At 48.4% G+C, this 19,015-nt stretch overlaps 1 protein-coding gene and 1 long non-coding RNA gene across 2 annotated transcripts in view; one reads left to right on the forward strand and one right to left on the reverse strand.

Moving 5' to 3' along the window:
- Window positions 1–18,294, forward strand: part of Glp2r (glucagon like peptide 2 receptor) — a 59,022-nt gene extending 40,728 nt beyond the window's left edge. Inside the window, exons 11-13 of the mRNA XM_021656010.2 lie at window positions 7,125–7,263; window positions 13,793–13,834; window positions 15,230–18,294. Of these exons, the coding sequence (XP_021511685.2) occupies window positions 7,125–7,263; window positions 13,793–13,834; window positions 15,230–15,562 (514 nt within the window). The 3' untranslated portion in view covers window positions 15,563–18,294. The remainder of the gene's footprint in view (window positions 1–7,124; window positions 7,264–13,792; window positions 13,835–15,229) is intronic.
- Window positions 13,021–15,230, reverse strand: LOC132646275 (uncharacterized). The gene is made up of 2 exons (XR_009584393.1): window positions 15,063–15,230; window positions 13,021–13,939 (listed from the first exon to the last, which is right to left on the reverse strand). It is a non-coding gene; the product is annotated as an uncharacterized LOC132646275 (long non-coding RNA).
- Window positions 18,295–19,015: the final 721 nt, after the last annotated feature.

The following is a 19,015-nucleotide window of genomic DNA, read 5'->3' on the forward strand; positions in this document are numbered from 1 at the left end:
TTCCCAAGTCTCAGCCTTCTCACACCACTGTTCTCAGAGTAGAACTCTAAGGATGGGCAGGGCTGCCAGAGTCCACTCAAGGGGTGCCACCCCTTCGCTAAGCAAGTGCTCAGACCACAGGGCACTTCCAGAAACTGCACAGAGCCAAAGGCCTCTAGGAGACAGAAGTAGAGCAGATGAGACCTGTCTTAGCTAGGGATTCCACTATTGTGATAAAACACCATAGCCAAAGCAACTTGGGGAAAAAGGATTTATTTCATTTTACAGCTATAGTCCATCCTCTGGGAAAGTCAGGGCAGGGCATGCAGAAACTCAAGGCAGGACTCTGGAGGCAGGAACTGATGAAGAGGTCAAGGACGAGGGCTCCTCACTGGCTTAGTCCTCATGGCTTGCTCAGCTTGCTCTCTGTTCCAGCACCCAGAACCACCAGCTCAGCAGAAGCACCTCCCACAGAGAGATGAGCCCTCCCACATCAATCATCAATCAAAAAATGATTGATGGGGCAGTCTGGTAGGGGTGAATTCTCCGTTGAGGTTTTGTCTTTCCAAATGATTCTGACTTGTGTCTAGTTGCAAATCAAACTAGCCAGCACACATGCCATGAGGCCCCAAGGCTGATGTCTATGGCTTTGTCCCCATCGAAGTCCAGCATGTTTCCCCGGGACCTTCTCCATGCTCTAGACCATCAGTGATTCCTAATAGCTGTCTGGTTTAGCTATTATGAGTGTCTGCTAAGAGATGGCTTGAAACACAGCCTTGTGGACCCTGCTCCTGGGTGGTCCACCCTGGACGTGTGGGATAGAGTCTTACTGTGTAGACTTCTTAGAGGCTTCCCCAGGGGACTCATATAGATGCCAGGGCAGAGGACCACTGACCAAACGTTTCAGTGACTAGCACATAAGCTTCCTTCTCAATCACGGTGAATATGTTTCTGTATAGCCACTGAGTGACACTGATCTAGGAAAAGATAGGTTAAGATACTGGGGAAAACCACGCGGCTAGGCAATGATCAAATTGAATGCTTTGAGCTAAACAAGAACTTTAGCTGACATATGCAGGCTGGAGTTTGCCTTTTCCTCTTCCCACTCTTGTTCAAGGAAAATGCCTGAGAAGAAGAACACTGTGTGAGTCTACCCAAAGGCTTCCCAGGGGGAGAGGCATCATTTGGGCAGTTAGCTAGGCCATGTGCGTTTTTGAAGTCTGTGGAGGAAGATGGAGGTAAGATGAGGGTGTTCCGCTCTAAACCGTCACGTGCTTCGTAACATTTTTTTGGCCTCAACAGAAGACACACAAATCCAGATGTCACCAGAATAATGCTTGGTGAGCTCTCTGCCAGAGCAGAGCAGCGGTGTGGGCAGGTGTCCAAGACCTCACCCCCAGCTCCCACCTGCAGCAACTTGCTGAGTAGGTGGTTCACTTCTCCAGCTAGCTTCCACAGAATCAGGTGGGATGCTTCGTGAATATATGCCCGTTTGGTGCCTTTCTCTGACATTCTGCTTGGCCGTGCCTTTTCTGCTGACTCCCTCTTCCTAGGGAGAGCATAGGCCGGTTGATTAGCATGCTCTACCAGTTTGTGGAGCGTGGGACTTGTCCCTGAAGACACAGCCATGCTCTCTGGACTGGAGAACCCTCACGGGACCTGTGAGCTTGTTTGCTCAGTTTGCTCTTGGGAAGCCGTGCTAGCTGCTGCATGAGTGGGCATCGCCATGCCTGTCTCACACTGCCCTCTTTCATGCCCTATCCATGTCAGTGGGGCAAAGACAGGGTCATGGTGCCAGCGCAGGTCATCTGCAGTCCAGGGGACACGAGGCTGCCTCTGGCGCTCAGAGTTTGAGAACTTTCAGAATGTAATGCTCAAGCTCTGGCCCCTCTCCAGGAGTCTATTTTAGGAAGGTTTAAATTAAACACACATAGACCTCACCCAAGAGGCAAGTTTCTGACTCTCTGTTTTCCTAGCTCTCCCCATGGGCCTCCACCCTCAGGTAGAGGAGACAGTAAATGGCTCTACTATCTGACTTGGAGAGGGTAAACTGAGGCAAGGATGAAGGGCAAGCACCAGAGGCTAACAGTCCCTCAGCCCCTCCCACTTCACCATTCTCTGTGGCTCCCAGCAGGGAGACAGCTCTCTTTTCCTTTATTAATGGCTTTACTCTCCATGTGATGTGTGCAGCCTGAGCTTACCATAAGTCTATAGGGGAAAATGGTGGGACCATTCTTTTTTCTGAAGGGAGTTTCTAGTGGGCAACACAAAGGCAGACAGATTCTACTTTGACTCACAGAGACCTCGGCTTGGGTCTGAAAATTGTGTGGATTAGATAATGACAGAAAGAAATGCACACAAATGTGGAAGTTTTGAGTGGAGAGTTTCGTGGGAGCCTTCCCGAAGCAATGAAGACACACATAAAAAAGTGATAAAATGTATATTTTTTTATGCTAGGTCTGATAGAGTATGGACACTCAGGGGGAGATATTACTGGACAAATGAGGTGTGGTCCAATGGTAATAGACTGGGGGATGTAGCAGGACCTGTGAGTTCAGCTGCTTCCCTGCAGGCCGACATCTTCAATAATAAGGGTGCTCTTTCCTGTGGGAAAAGGGAAGGAACCTTCTCAAGGAGGGTCTTAGACATGCATGAGGGAAAGCTTGGAAAATCCTTCCCATGCTGCATGAGCTGCTACAGGAGAAGGAGGTGTGCACTATTATTAAATCCCTTCAGCTTGTCTCACTCAGCCCACCAAGTATCACATTTGAGTGTCGTATCTGAGCCCCATCAGCAACAGAGTAGTGACGTCACAAATATGGAACTTAAACTGACAAGTCATCAGAGCTACAGCACCTGCTGTGCCAGGGTCTTACGTGTTCCCCTAGTATTGGATGTGCTGAAGGTTTGGCCTCCAGCCTGTGGCACTTCTGGGGACAGAGCGTAGAACTTCAGGAGGCTGAGCCTAGTGTAATGAAATTGTTCCCTGGAAGGGGATATTTGGGGGCTGGCCTCTTCCTCTTTCTCTTTGCCTGCCACTCACAATGAGGTGTGCAGCTTAATGAGCCACATGCTCCCCACCATGCTGCCATGTCTGCACGCCCCCACCCCCAATAAAGATGGTTAGGCGAGCATGGATTAAGTCTCTAAAACTGTGAGCCCAAACAAGTCTCTCTCCTTTGTCACAAATGTATGTCACAGTGATGACACACGGCTATTTAAAAGCAGGAGTTCTTTTAAAACGATGTCAACTGAGCCTGGTGACACAGGCTTGTGATCCTAACTCCTAGGAAGACTGAGGCAGAAGGATTACAAGTTCAAGGCTAGCCTTAGCTACAGAGTACATCCTGGACAACTACATGAGATCCTTTAATCAAAATTTAAGTAAAAGGGTCTGGGGTCTTGTTGAGTCAGTAAATTGCTTGCTGTACAAAGCACGAGACCCCAAGTTTGGATACCCGGCACCTGTGCAAATAGCTAGGCCTCTCCGAGTCCATCGCTAGGGAGGTAGAGACAGTAGGGTTTTCAGGGGTCACTGCCAGCCAGCCTAGCTGACCTGGTGAGCTCCACTCAGTGGGACTCAGCCTCAGTTGAGACTAGGTCTCAACAAATAAGATGGAGAGCGACTGAGGAAAACAGCAGACATGGATGTTTGGGTGCCCACGCACCCGCACCCACACCTGCACACACACTCTCTGCACTGTGTGCCTAATCCTCATGAGGACCCTGCCGCTATTCGTATAATCTTCTTTCCATAAACGAGGAAACTAAGGGACAAAGAGGTTGAAGATTTTGCCCAAGGTCACGCTGCTCTTGGAGCCCACAGCCTGGCACTGTCCCTGTGTCTACTGCCCCTGGTTTGAGCTCTTAACTCCCCTCTGTACCAGCACACATACCCAGGGCAGATGCTTAATAAATATTTGTTGAATACTTGAATGACCGCAACAAACTGTACCATTTAGATCAACAGCGGCTGTGGATGAAAAAGCAGCATACACACAGTCCATAGACCGAACGTCTATGACTATTTATGGCTCTCATCTGGGCTGGGACACAAATGGTACTTTTGTGTAAGGAGACATTAGAAGGGCTTGAGCAGTGGGGAGTTCTAGCCTGCATCTACCCAGAGGGGTGGGAGTGACAAAAGTGGCCCAGAATATCATTAGATCTATGATGTTTGCAGTGCGGATTCTGGAATGCGGACAGGGTAAAAATAGAAAACAGGTAAAATCTAACAATGTCTGGTCTATTTACTAGTCTGGTTCCAATGTTGGCTTCCTGGTGTTGATAGAGTATGGCCACACCATCTGTGGACACTAGGGAAATGGAAGGAGGGAATGTGTGGACGGCCTCTGTGCTCTCTTTGATACCATTCTGTAGAACTAGCATCATTCCAGAGTCAACATGTACTTTAAAAACCCATAATTAGCCAGGCACTGTGGTGCATGCTTGGAATCCCAGCACTCAGGTAGGCAGAGGCAGGTGGATCTCTGTGAGTTTAAGGCCAGCCTGATCTAACAAAGCGAGTTCAGGACAGCCAAGGCTACACAGAGAAACCCTGTCTTGAAAAACCTAAAATAAATAAGCAAGCAAGCAAGCAAACAAACAAAGCCATCACTGGGCCAGAGAGATGGCTCAGGGTTTAAGGGTGCACATTACACCTGCAGAGGACCTGAGTTTGGTAACTAGACCCCATGTCCTATGGTGCACACCCACCTGCAAATGGGACAGCACATGCTTCTGGCCTCCATGCACACCTGCACTCACATACATACCCTCATTCACACACACACACACACACACACACACACACACACACACACACACAATTTAAAAAAAAACCTAAAAACCTGTAAATGCCATAATAAGGCCCAAGAATAAGTTGCTGGTGAGATATGGGCCTGCTCGTCAGTGTGCTAATGTGTTATTAATCCAGATAACCCAGAGCAGGGGCCACAGATTCAGGCTCCAATCAGCACAGAGCTAGTACAGCAGGCCCTGTGGAGGCTGGGGACCATGGGCTCCCTCTTACCCATGGTCTAAAGGGAGAATCGCCAGCCAGCTAGAGCCAATTGTCAAGCAGGACTTTGGGGGCCTAGCCATTAGGATGCTCCAGCCTTCAAATGATTAAAATTTGAGCACCCTTGCTTACACTTCCTACAGTAAAAAAGATGTCTCTTACAGTAAAAACGACTGTACATCCTAAGCAAACATAGTCTTCAGGTCAAATCCCAACCTGTGCTCTTCAGTTTGCAGCTTTTGAGTCAAAGGGATCCAAGAACGTTCCTGAATATCCACACCAACAAAATAGTCTTTAGGGGCAGGGCTTGTAGCTTGGTGGTAGAGCCATGTGCTCAGCACACGTGAAACCTGAGTCTCAATCCTCAGCAATCAAAAAAGGAAAAGGAAAAAATCTCCCTAGAAATGTTCTTTCCTAAGCGTGGGTGGAGGCAGGGGCGGAAGCCGCTCCCCTCAGAAGCACGCAGAAGCACATAGCCAGGCTCCGTCACTCACCTCTCCCCAGGGCTCCCCCGACCACTAAGGCTCTGGGGCCAGTCAGCCCCCACGGGCAAGCTGAGCCCTCTTCTGTGTAGGCCGTAAAGAAGCCAAATGTTTTGCTGCATGGATGGTCGAGCATTTGAATGTGTCTCAGACACAGCATAAAGTTTTGCTTTCAGGAATATCTTTACTTTGAGTGTGTGTGTGTGTGTGTGTGTGTGTATGTGTGTGTGTGTGTTGGTGGGGCCTCCTCCTACTCTGGCTCTATAAGTACTTGCTTTAAAAGCACATTACAATTAAGCTCTGTTTTTCTCCAGTGTGGATTAGATACCGGCTTAGCTTTTTCAGTGAATATGAGTCACCATTGCTAATTCTGTTAACTTCAAATCAGTGGTGAAGTGAGGTCGTTCCCAGTCTCCACTACTCCTCAGAGTCCCCTGTAGAGTTCTGTAAAATGTCACACTCTCAGGGGACAGCCTCTTGAAGTTTTGGTCTCAGGGACATCTAGAAAGATGTCCTTTGATGGACATGGGAGGCCCATTCCAGAATCCATATAGTTTATTTTTTCAGATTTATTTTTATGTATGTAGTATGTGTGTACATCTATGTGGGTGCATGTCAGGTGTGTGCATTAGCCCATGGAAGCTGGAAGAAGGCTTCAGCTTCTCCAGAGCTGGAGTTCGGGTGGCTGTGAGCTACCTGATGTGGCTGCTGGGAACAGAACTGGGGTCTTCTAGAAGAAGAGCAAGCATTCTCAACTCCTGATCTGTCCTCTCCCCCGTCATGTACCTTCAGTCATCTCTGGGTTGTATCTAGAACACAAAGCAGTGCGAATGCGGTGTAAATGGCTGCAGTGTTGCAATGCCTAGGAATAAATGATAAGGAAACAAATCTGTGCAGGTTCTATACGGGCACAACTGAAGAAATTGTGGCAACCGATCTACAGTTGGTTGGGTCCCTATGCACTTGGAGGACCCACTGTATATATCTTAAAGGCTTTGAAAGGAATTTTTATAGTCGGCAGTGCTTGGAATTCACCGGTTTGGAGCAATTGGGTCCCAGCTGTGCGCTTTGCTCCTGGGTGGTACAAAAGAATGTTTGTCTTTTTTTGTGTGTAGATTGTAAACAACCACCAACCTCCACGCCATGTACGTTAGTGTACCGTATGAGGAGGCTCATTTCCTGCAGCTCTGAGAGGACTGAGGGGCAGCCCAGGGCAGGTCCCACGTCCAGGCTGGGGATGGCTCCTTGGCGTCTGTGTGGTCCTGGGTGACTTGATTTTCTTTTCCATCTGAGGTTGACATTGGGTGTACTGAATTTCTGGGGAGAGAAAGCAATATCAGGACCTGCTAGCCACGTACTAGGAAACTCATAAAACCTGGGTGGTATCTAAGGGTTTTCCATAGAAGAGGAATTTCCATCAGACATCAGTATCTGTAGACATTATATCCCACAGGCGATGATTCCTTCACTCCGTAAATGTTCCCCGAGTAGCTGCTATGAACAGGGATATGAGAGTGAGCAAGATCACAAAGAATAAACCAAGAGTGAGTGAGCGATTTACAGTCCAGATGTGCACAGCAGGGCAGGACATGTGGCCTAGTCCCAGCCAGGCCGTCACGACTGCTACTCGGTCTCTCTTGCAGATTGGCAAAGTCAACACTGCTCCTCATTCCTTTGCTGGGGGTTCACGAGATCCTCTTTTCTTTCGTCACCGATGACCAAGTTCAAGGATTTTCAAAGCTTATTCGACTCTTCATCCAACTGACATTGAGCTCCTTCCATGTAAGTATTCTGACTGACGCCTCGGTTCAGAGAAGGAAAATACAGGGGGGGCAAACAGACAACAGTGGAGCTGGGGACAGACAGAGTTTGCCAGCACAGGCAGGCTTTACTGGTGAGGACCCATGACATTAGTAGGATGTACGGTTGGAGAAGCGCTGCCGGGATCCTGCCAGCATGATTGGGTGACTCAGAAGGGAAAAGCAGTCTTGTTCCTGGACTGTTATAGGTTGTGTGACTCATGATCATATTAACTGAGTGTCACCATGAAGCCTTTTATTAAGGGCCTATTTTTTGCTGTGTGGTCTGCAGAGCATCTTACAAAGCGAACGTCTTCCGTGCGTCCTGTGAATGCACGCAGCACACAATACCGCTAGGGTAGGGAGAGTCCAGATCAGGGGGCTCTTACTCCAGACAGATGTGCATGCACCATAACGAGAAACAGGATTTCAGCTTTGCTTACCCAGATGCTTTGATTAACTGCTGCTGACTCCCTATGAAACATCAGCTTAACGTGGCTCTCAATCTTATTCCTTCTCATGACTCTGAAAGTCAGGCATCAGGGTAGGACATGGAGGGATGGCTGAGCACTGGCCTGCTGAAGCCTGCTGGGGCCTGTGCACACTCCTGCAACATCCTGAGCTGGTTCTGGCTTCGTTTGGGCTGAATTCCCAGGGCCTCATGTTTTACTATCAACTATGTTCCTTTCTTCCATTTGGTCTGAGGTCTCCTGTTCCCACATGTTCTTGCCTTGGGGTCTCTCCACAGAGTGATTGCTCTTGGGAGCCCAGGCCTCCCAAGAGCATGGTATGAACAAGAACTGCTGGGCCTTTTAAGTGCCTAGGCCCAGAGCTGACATCTTGATAATTGTACTGCAGTCTGCATTTTAAAGCAAGCCTGTGTCCTGGGCTGGAGTGAAAGAGGGTGAGCCTGAAGAGGGCTACAGGTGCAGAGAGGTGCAGAGAGGACAGAGGCCACTAAGGGGACAGACCTCAGGAACGCATATAGGCATAGCCACATTCCTCTTGTGGTAGCAGTCTTAGAATTAATCAACTTCCCCGGACAGCGGTGCACGCCCTTAATCCCAGCACTCAGGAGGCAGAGGCAGGTGGTTCTCTATGAGTTTTTGGCCAGCCTGGTCTACAGAGTGAATTCCAGGACAGCCAAGGCTAAATAATAATGATAACAGTAACAGTAATAATATAGACTAAACCAACTTCAACTTCAAACTAACCACTTGATGTTGACATCAAGTGGGGCTTCTGGAATGAAGGAGAAAGAACTCTGCAAGAGTTTCTCCCTAGAGAGCCACAGGCACTGGAATGTAGCTGCTCAGTTGGTGGTCAGCTGATTTAGTATCAGGCAGGAGGACCACGGACTCAAGGCCAGCCTGGGTAGGATAGCAAGAGTTCTTTCACAAGCAAGACACAATATTTAATATTTCAAAAGAATAGCAACTCCTTACAGAATAGGAGCCGGCCAGGCAAGCAGGAAGGCAGAGGTGTGGCAGGGGGCAGATGGGGTAAGTAAAAAGATGTCAATCAATAGCTTCGTGCCCAGATAAACCGTCTCAAGATGAAGGTAACATGTCCTCAGGTAGATGAAGACTGGTGAGAATTTGCTGACAGTTGTACAAGGGGTTTCAAAGGAAGGCCTGAAAGAAAAAGACACTGTAGGGTAGCTCAAATTCACAAGAAGCTAAAACACTGCCAACGGTTGCTATAGAGTTGAATAAAGACAACATGGTATATTTTTTTTCTTAACTGACTGAGAAGACACAATATGACTGTACAATACAGTAATGATTATGTTAATGAGCTGATAACAGAAAACGATCATTAGGCATCACAAAAATAGCACAAGAGAGGAATGAATGAATGGGGAGCTACTGAAAAAAATTCTACGCTTTACCCAAGTGAAGTTGCTATTAATCTGACACAAACTGTGATGAGTCAGGATGCATGCTGTAAGCCCTGGGCTGCTCACCACTGCTACATTGTACATTGTCACAAAAACACCACCAAGGGATTGAACTCACACACTGGAAAGTTGGTTTGGCAAAATCCTTTGGAGTTAGCATACCCATCTGAAAGACAAAAGCTGAGGCACAGAGCGTGCGAATGTGCTAACAAAGGCAAAGATGGAAGCTTTATCGAGATTAAGTCCTCAACTGGGCCCACCATGTCACACCCAGTATGTCACACAGTGTGTGGTGGGCATCCTGAGCATCCTGGGCATCCTGGAAAGACTGTAACCAGGGGACACCAAGTTCGCTATACCACAGTCTTTTGGCCTCTGCTGCCCAGAGGGCTGAGGCACCAAGATGCTGTGCAGAAAAAACTTGCACCAGAGCTGGGACATGGCACAGCGACTGAGCGGTGCTCTTCTTCCCCTAAATTCTTCGTGGCTTTAACCGGAGACATTAGACCCATTGGTAACAGTATTCCCCCACCCCATCATTGAAACATGTTTAATTTATTTCAGTCTTTTGGGGGAATTTCAAAAGCTGAGACTGAGTAATTTGACTTTCCTGTGTTGCTTGCTCTAATCTTCTGCAAACGGTAATCTCGAAAGAGAAAAACAAAACAAAAGCAAATCCTCCATCTGTTTGGTGGCCTCTTGCCATACTGGTTAACGTAAGCCCCAAATCACCTGATACCACACACACCAGGCAAGCAAGCTAAGGACCAAGCACTTGTGTAGAGACCATGGGGCCTAATTTCTAAGGAGGAAACTTCACTTGCCAGACTCTTCAGGCCTGGGGGATGCACTGGCCATTCCGGTAATAAGCCACTTACCAACTCGTGGCTTAAAGCAGTAATCACTAGGTTTGGATTCTCCAGGCTTTGCATGCGCTGTCTTTTTGATAAATGCAATTTTGGCTGGACCTACAAACAACTGAAGGTTCACCAGGATGGAACACCCTCAAAGGGTCATGCACATTGATGTGACCTGTCTGTCAGGAGCTCAGATAGGACCGTTGATGAGCAAGCTCCATTTTTCTCCATGTATCTTGGGCATCTCACAACATAACAGCTGGATTCTTAGAGCACCCCGAGAGCAAATGTCCCAAGAGGGAGCAAGTGGAAATTTCTATCCCCTGAAGGCAGAAGCTCAGAAGTAAATACCTAATTAGATCTATGCTTCCGCCACATTAAGCTGGTAAACAGTCACAGGGTCGTCTTGGACTCAGGAGGGAAAACGAGATTCAGGTTTTAGTGTGCGGAACAGACTTAGCCTGTATAATGAGGAAAAACACCGGGGCTGTCTTTGGAGAGGAGCTGCCACAGTGCCCAGTCAGCAGCAGAAGCTCTGTTCGCCTGCTTGTACCACCAAGGAACATGAGAATTCACAGACACAGCATGCTCTGAACGGGGGTGGAGACAGAAAGTGCTTGGCTGTAGTCACAGGCTCCCCATATCTCGCCAAGCAGAGGTGAGTGTGGAGATTGGCAGATGAGGAGAGACATGTTTGGTGCCTTCTTGGTCCTTTTCTTGGTGACTCTATGAAAGGAATCAGCGAGAGCAGGCTTAGTCCCATCAGCTTCCTTCCCTCATTGCCTTGGAGGCCCCTCTGCTCTTCAGAGGTTTACTGCATAGCCATCAGCCTCCTGCTATCATCAGGTCTTTGGAGAGATGGCCACATGCTGGGGACATGTGAAGTGCGAGCCATGTGTTTTGTGGGACCTGCCCCTTCACACTTGCTTTATCTGGAGCAGAAGCCAGACTGCAGAGTGTTCCCAACCCAGTGAAGTGAAGACATGCCTGTCATTTGAATCCTGTTTTAGCCCGCTTTGTGATGATTCTGGCACACCAAAAGCCACCTCTTCTTCCACCACGTGCTCAGATGTAATTACTGCTTTTCCAGTGATCCCACAGCAAGCTGTGAACCGCTGATTGAATTTCATGTGTGGAAAGGATGAACTGCGCTACCAAGCCTCCGTTGAGCAGGATGGCTGTGGACTCTCCAGGTGCACAAGAAAAGGGAAACCCCACATTTGCTGGCAGAATCTGAGCTGGGAGGCTCCCGGCATTATTCAGAAGGGACAGGTTGGCAGAAGTAAATATAAAGAAAATCAGAAACAACTGCCTCCTGGGGTTGTATTTCATTACAGCCAAAAGATTTAGGAAAGCTGGGCAGAGTGGTGCATACCTGTGAAAGCTTAGGATGTGGGAAACTGAGGTAGGAGTTTGGACCAGCCTGAGCTACACTGTGAGACCATGTCCTAGATAGATAGACAGACAGACAGACAGATAGATAGATAGATAGATAGATAGACAAGATATAGAGTCAGTCTGCCATTGTGACCCTTCAGTTGGAGATGTGACCTTTCCTTGTAGGGTCTGGCATTTTGAGAATCTTCTTTTAAACTCTCAAGTGCTCAAGGCCCACACATATCTTTTCCAATATGTTAGAATACATCAGTTAGGAAAAGCCAAGACATCTATTCTAAATAGCTATGAAAATAATAGAAAATAAGGTGTGTCATCACAGTTTAGAAGTAGGTTGACATTATACATGACAAAACCCTTTATTCCAAGTGACCGAAGCCCAATCCATTCATTCATTCATTCATTCATTCATTCATTCATTATGTAATGCATGTCTCTTATGTGCCACATAGTTTTAGGTGCTCAGGATCTGGTGGTGAAGTCTAGGTGTGGATTCGGTTCTCACTGAGTGATACAGAGAAGGCTGACAATAGCCAAAGGGTGAGTCACACTGGAAGTCCAGTGTTTAAAGTTGGAATCCTGCAAAGACCTTTTGGATGTGATTTTTGAGATAATATATGAATTTTAAGAAGCCAAAATTGTGGACAGAACATCACAGAAAGTGCGAAGGGGCACGAGGAATAAGTGAGCCGTGGTGTGCCTGAGTGGTGTCCACACCCTCGTTTAGCCCCCCTCCCCCCACACTGAATGGCATCAGTCCAGGTTAGGTTTTGAAGAATGACAGAAAAGTCGTGTTTTTCCAGAGTTACAGTGAACTCTGTGCACAGTGAGCTGGGACACACTACTTTCAAGCTAAGTGAATCTGATCATAAACAGAGGTTCTGCCTGGGACATATTCTGCAAAACAGTTTGAACATTGATTGAGAGGTGACCATTATTACACATGGAGAGGAAATCTTTGTTTCTAAGACTGTGGTTATGTTTTACTGTGAAATCAGAAAATTTCTGAGGTGCAAACCAATTTCAGAAATAACAATACGGGAGCTGAAGAGATGGCGCAACAGTTAAGGGTGTTAGCTGTCCTCGAAGAGGTCTGGAGTTTGGTTCCCAACACCCACATCACATGTCTCAGAATAGCCTATAATGCAGCTGTCGGGGATCCAACATCCTCTTCTGCCCTCTACAGACACCTGAACACATGTTCAAACACACAACAACAATACATACTCTGCAACAAAACAGTCAGGATCACCAGGAAAAAACCTCTTAAGTCCCAGCATTTCAAGTCTGTATGTTAAGTGTCTGTTGTGTGTAATTTGGTGGCCAAAGCAACGAGGATTTATAGTCACATGCGTGTCCTGTGGCTGAGAGTCTGACAGTCTTCCCCTGGACATTCTGGCTTAGGGTCACCAAGGTGGCTGGAATGTAGTGGCTGAGAGAAAACGGGGCACGGAATGAAGTCAGCACCGCCGAAGTCCAGAGCGCAGATCACCTCAGACCTTCCATGCTTACTCTGTTTACTTTGTGCTAAGTGAGACGAGAAACCCCTGCTGGGAAACAATCTGTTATTTCAAAGAGAATAGCTAGATGAGAGCTAAGGGTGTTTATTAAGAGAATAGCTAGACAAGGGCTAAGGGTGTTTATTAAGGCGCGCAAGTGAAAATTTCGGGACCGGCCATAACTGGATGCAGTCCACAAACAATCCACGAGCCATCTGTCTCCCCCATCACTGGTCTCTCTTGTTGGCTTCATGCCCAGATGGGCTCTCTCTGTGACATGGGAAGATGCCAGCAGCCTTCTCTATGCTTAGACTGCCCATGGTTATAATTATCATGACGGACATGGGGGAGAGAGTACAGTCTACTCTCCTTTCCAGTGAAAAGGGCTCTCAATGGCCTTGCTCCTGTCACAGAGCCTGTTTGGGCCAATTGTTACGGTGATAGCCCTCCTAAAACATGAGAATCTCATGACTGATAGTTGTGCCACAGGCTCGGTGAAAGAATACAAGTCAGCAGCACTTGGAGGCAGAGGCAATCAGATTTCTGTGAGTTCAAGGCCAGCCAGGGCTATGTAGTGAGACTCATAGCAAGGGAAAAAAAGAGGAGGTAGAAATGAGTTAGTCAGTAACCACCACAGAAAAGTAAAAATGGGACCAGAGCCTTCCCCGCATTTGTCCCATTGAGTGAATGACCCCGTGTCTTGGGAGTCCAACTATAATGGACTTAATTGTACCCCTAGTACCCAGAAGGCTGTCTGGGTAAGCAGAGGCACCAGCCAGCGCGGCAGACACTCTTCTCGGGGATCCACAGACATGTCTTCTACCGAGCAGGAGTTCACACTCTATTTTCCCATTGTTCCAGGGATTTCTGGTGGCCTTGCAGTACGGCTTTGCCAACGGAGAGGTATGTTCTCAATGCTGCCATCCTGGCTTCCGGTGAGGTGGAGACGATGCTTCTACGCTCCCTAGGACACGTATCGGGACAAATATTTGCTGTGATGTGAGCACCCTTTAGAGAGAGAATAGGGGGCAGTTTAGACTCACAGGAAAAGATGTCAGGAATGGTGTGAGACTCTCAGAACCCGGCCCTTGGTCTGTTGGCAGCACAGAAGGACTAAAATGTGATGGTCGAGACGAGCATGGACTTTAGGGTCTAAAGGTCTGCACCCAAACATTGACTGACCACTCAGGAGCTTTGTGGCTAGCCATTCAGCTTCAGTTTTCTCATCTGTGAAGTGTGAATAACAGCTGGCCCTGTTCTCAGTGCCTGGGCATTTTCAGCACGGAATAAACACTGAACACCGGGAGCTAAGCTTTTTACATAAAAAAAAGTTATTTTTATTTATTTATTTATTTTATTGCATTCTGTTTCCTCTGTGTGGTACTCAGTTTTCTTTTTTTCCCGTTACTTTACAAACACCCAGGATAATCAATGTACAAAGAAAGAGAGGTTTATTTGGCTCATGGGTTCCGAGGTTTCAGCCAATGGTCTGTTGCCTGACCGTCTTACCTTTAGATCTGTGGTGGGACAATTCACAATGATGGGGATGCCTGGTGAAATGTGGTGCTCACCTCGTGAATGAGGGAGGAAAGGAGAGAAGGAAGGGGTGAAAGAGAGAGTCAGACAGAGAGACAGACAGAAACAGACAGAGACAGAGAGACAGATAGAGAGACAGAGAGCATGGGAGCACTCATATCCAATATCTTCTTCAGGAATAGACACTCCTCAGCAAACTACCCTCAGTTAGGTCTCACATCTTAAAGGTCCCAGCACCTTCCCAAAGGGCAAGGGCGGGAGATTAAAGCCTTCAATGCAAGAGCCTTATCCAAAGCATAGCGCCTGGGCAAAGGCTTAACTGGGCCAGAGGCAGAGGCCAGGACAGCGTTTTTAGGAGTTAGTGGCTTCCCGGCCCCTTTCATCCTCTCCATCCTCCGCTCCAGGGGCTGTCTCCTCCAGCAGAACACAGCCCTCTGAGCAGCAAACAAACCCTGCTGTGCTCGCTGCTCTTTCTGTGTCTCCACACCAGAGCTCCTTATCTGCCAGGCGGGTTTCAGCTGAAGCACCTCTATGCAAAGTCCCGTTATCTAAAGCTTCCAGTCTCCCATCAAAATGTTCATTTAACAGCCCTTACCACACTGCGCTAGATGTGCTCCCTCGCCTTGCTTGTCTTTGTTCTGCTTCACCATCTGAAAGGTAAATCTCCCCAAGGCAGCCCCCAGTAGGCGCTCAGTAGGTAACTTGCTGGACACGTGAGCAGCGGCTCCAAGATGGTGACCCTACCTTTGTCTCCCCTGGCAGGTGAAGGCGGAACTGCGCAAGTCCTGGGGCCGCTTCTTATTAGCTCGCCACTGGGGCTGCAGAGCGTGTGTCCTGGGGAAGAACTTCCGGTTCCTGGGGAAATGTTCCAAGAAGCTGTCGGAGGGAGACGGTGCCGGTGCCGAGACACTCCGGAAGCTGCGGTCCTCACCGTGCAGCTCTCGATCGGCTTCTGGGACCCTGGGAGATCGGGGGGCACAGCCTCACCGGGGCCATGGAACTTGGCCCCGGGGAATCAGCCTGTCTGAGAGCAGCGATGGGGACTTCACCCTGGCCAATACCGTGGAGGAGATCCTGGAAGAGAGTGAGATCTAAGGCCGCGTCCATTGCCCCAGCTCTGTAACCGGGTACTCCTAGGAGGGATGTTGTAGAGCCCAGGATCATCCTCCCATCCGCTATCCCCACTTTGAGGTGAAGTGTCTCCTGGGTCGTCATGCTCTGTACAAATGAGTCTGTGTAATGTGCACTGTTCCTCCTGCCCTTGTCACTCTACTGCCCTCCCCTCGTCAGGCATATTTCCCAGAATGTCCACTGGTCCCTGGGGCTTGCCCTAAATCCAAGTGAGTGGAACCCACCACGAGAGAAGTCATTTATTAACTAGGGTCCAGCCAGTACTTCTTCCCCCCGCATGGCACATGGCCTCCTTCCGAGAATGGGTGTAGGGTCCGCTGGAGCCCCACCGGAAGCTTTGAGGTGTTAAGTTCTGGGGAATCATGGGCAGCATTCTAAGAGAGTGAGTCTGAGATGATGACCAAGAATTGGAAGCATTTGCCAAGCCCTTGAGGAAATTCTGGGAGGTCCACCTTCGGCCAAACCTGGGCAGGATGGAGGGAGTTGCTGCTCTGCATTTGCTGCTCCCCTGGGAGGGTGTGGTCCCATGCTGTCCCCAGACCCCTCTCCTCCCTGCTTCTCTTCTCTTCCCCTCCCATTAAGTCTCATCTCCCTTTCTCCATCTCAGTTCTGTTTGGGGTTGATGGAAGTTTAAATGTCACACTACTGTATGCGCTAGTTTCTGTTCTCACTGCTGTGGCCGAAATACCTGGCAAGTAGCAATTTAAGGGAGGGAGTGCTATGTGGGATCATATTTTGGGAGTACAGTCTGCCGTGGCCGTGAGATGGGTCCCAATGGGGCGGCTCATGAGGCGGCTGGTCACTGGCCTAGTCAGTGTGTTTGTTGGTTTTTGTCAACTTGGCACAAACCTAAACCTCTCTGGGAAGAGGGACCCTTAACTGAGGACTTTCCTCCATCATTCTGTCCTGTAGGCAAGTCTGTAGGAGCATTTTCTTGACTGATGATTGAAGTGGAAGGGCTCAGTTCACTGTGGGCGGTACCGTCCCTAGGCAGGTGGTCCTGGGTTGTGTAAGAAAGCAGAATGAGTGAGCCATGATGAAGAAGCCAGTAAACCACTTGCTTCCATGGTTCCTGCCATTGCCTCTGCTTGAGATCATATCCAGGCTTCACTCAGTGACAGGAAAGCCAAATTAACCCTTTCCTCTCTTCCCAAACTACGACAGCAGTTGGTACGGGAGAGTGAGCTACTGCTGTGGCTAGCCTGGTCTTGCTGTTTTGGGGAGGACTATAGAAGTGTTGGAATTTCAGGCTGGAAAAGCCACTGAGTGCTCAAAACTTAGTGGGCCTTACTGTGAGAGCTGGGTAATTAGAGTGTTGAGGGAAACACAGTCGATGGAGGCTTGTGAGTTTTCAGAGGGAAGGGAAGACTCTGTTTTGGCTGTTTGAGCTTTTTTGAATTTAGTCTGTAATTTCTGGTCAGCTGGTGCTGATGAATCCACTCACTAAGAGATCAAAATCACTGAGACAGAATCTTCTGGGAGGTGCCCTCGGGGTCAGGAGCTGTGGACTGATGGGGAGGCAGCCAGGTTGTAAATCAGGCTGGCAGCAAACCTGGGGGAACCAGGAAGTCAAACAGCAGAGAAAGATGGATTCTGGCGCTCTGCTCTCTTCTTCCGTTCTATTCAGCTGGCTTGGGCCGTGCTGCCCGTGTTCAGCATGGTCTTCCCTCTCAGTTAAGCCTCTCTGGAAAGGTCCTAAGGCACCATGAAAGGTGCTTCTCCTGGGTGATTCTAAATCCAGGCACGCTGACAGTAAAGATCCCACTGTCACCCGTTCGTTCTTTGGCCGCAGGTGTTGGGAACCTTTGGAATGTTGCCATTGGTCCTTGTCTTCTTCTTCCTGGTTCCACCTGCCCTCCTGAACTTTAGCAGCCTTGCTGGTTCTACATCCCTAGGCTGAGAACCGCCCTTCCACACTTGGTTCCCCACTGATCCTTCAATAACCTGGCTTCCTTGGTCAAGGATTCTTCTTCCTACATAGGTGCTGAAAACCCAGGTGATTGACTAGGACTCTGGCTGAGTGTGGACTTGCTAAGGGTGGCATGAGATGCCCAGGGCTCTACATCTGCCAGGCTTATTGGTACTTCATGCCAATGGGAAATCAGTCAAGGTTGGTTTGTGGCTCAATTACACAAACCACAAGAAGTGAGGATGCAGGGTGATGGGGGAGGGAGCTGTTTGTGCAAACATTGTGCAGATGGGGAGAAAGGCTGCTTTTTAGTGGGCAAGTGTATGTGTCCATGGTTGGGTATGTGTCCATGGTGGGGTATGGGTCCATGGTGGAGTATGTGACAGAAATACTGCCTTGACACTTCTCAAGCAAGGCTGTCAGGCTCCACAAATGAAACTCAAGATATTCTGTTGTATGTGAACCTCAGATGATATCCACGGATCATCTCCTTACATAAGTTTATCCCAGGACAGAGTCCATCTGCAGCTGGAGTCTGATTGTGCATTGCGGCTGCTCTCTTTGTGAGGAGATTTTCAGGTAAGGCCAGGGCAAGGGTGAACCATCTAAGCTGATCAGTCGCTCTGGAAATCTCAGTGATGAGATAAATTTTAACTTTGTGTAACACTTAAAAGAAACCAAACCCACTAACTATAGTCCACGGGCCACTTGTAAGGATAAAGTTTGTTGGCACCAAGGCAGCAGCTGAAGCTCCCGGGTATCAGCATGGGTTTCAACTATGATCCTGTCTACAGTACTGACAGTGTGTTCCTTTTATCAATAATTTTGGTGTTGAATAATTACATTAAAATATTATTTATCCTGATTATGGAGCTTTTTGGTGTCTCCTTACATTTTATGCTGTCCTCAGCCGGACGGGAACAGAAGCAAAGACATTAAGCAAGTGCATAATGAAACAAGGGTTTTGGAATCTAGATTTTCAGAATTTATATTAAAATACATTTCCTTCCCCCCGCCCCTTTTTGCAAATGTCCTTGCCCTGTCATTGGGCAGGAATGCTGGGGACACCTTGCTTTCCTGGCATGTGCCCAGGCCAAGGCTGGTGTGGAAAAGTGACTCCAGACACATTGGTTGAGGGAGAGTTAAAGTGCCTCCGAGGGGCGTTAGGTATTGCACAGAGCAAGCTTTCTGAGCTCTTACCAGGAATAGGAAAGCCCATTTTCCTAACCACCTCCCTTTGCAGACAGGGTCATCTTCCCACACTGCTTCCTCTTGCTGTGCTACTCATTGAAACAAGTTTATTCACTTTGCTTTTCGTGCTCAATATTTCTCATTGAGCTGGGAGTTTCCCACCTGCCCGAGGAGTGTCTCGCACTGTTTCTGACAAGAAGTGGGCACAAAGAGTGTGGTCCATTTTTGTGGAAGGCTCAGAAGCAGAGGTCAGATGTCAAAGGGGAAGGGCAGCATTTCCATTTTTCCAAAGCAGCCCTTAAACCACTCGGTGTACT

The sequence above is a fragment of the Meriones unguiculatus genome, chromosome 11 (genome assembly GCF_030254825.1).
Source record: "Meriones unguiculatus strain TT.TT164.6M chromosome 11, Bangor_MerUng_6.1, whole genome shotgun sequence".
NCBI classification, from domain to species: domain Eukaryota; kingdom Metazoa; phylum Chordata; class Mammalia; order Rodentia; family Muridae; genus Meriones; species Meriones unguiculatus.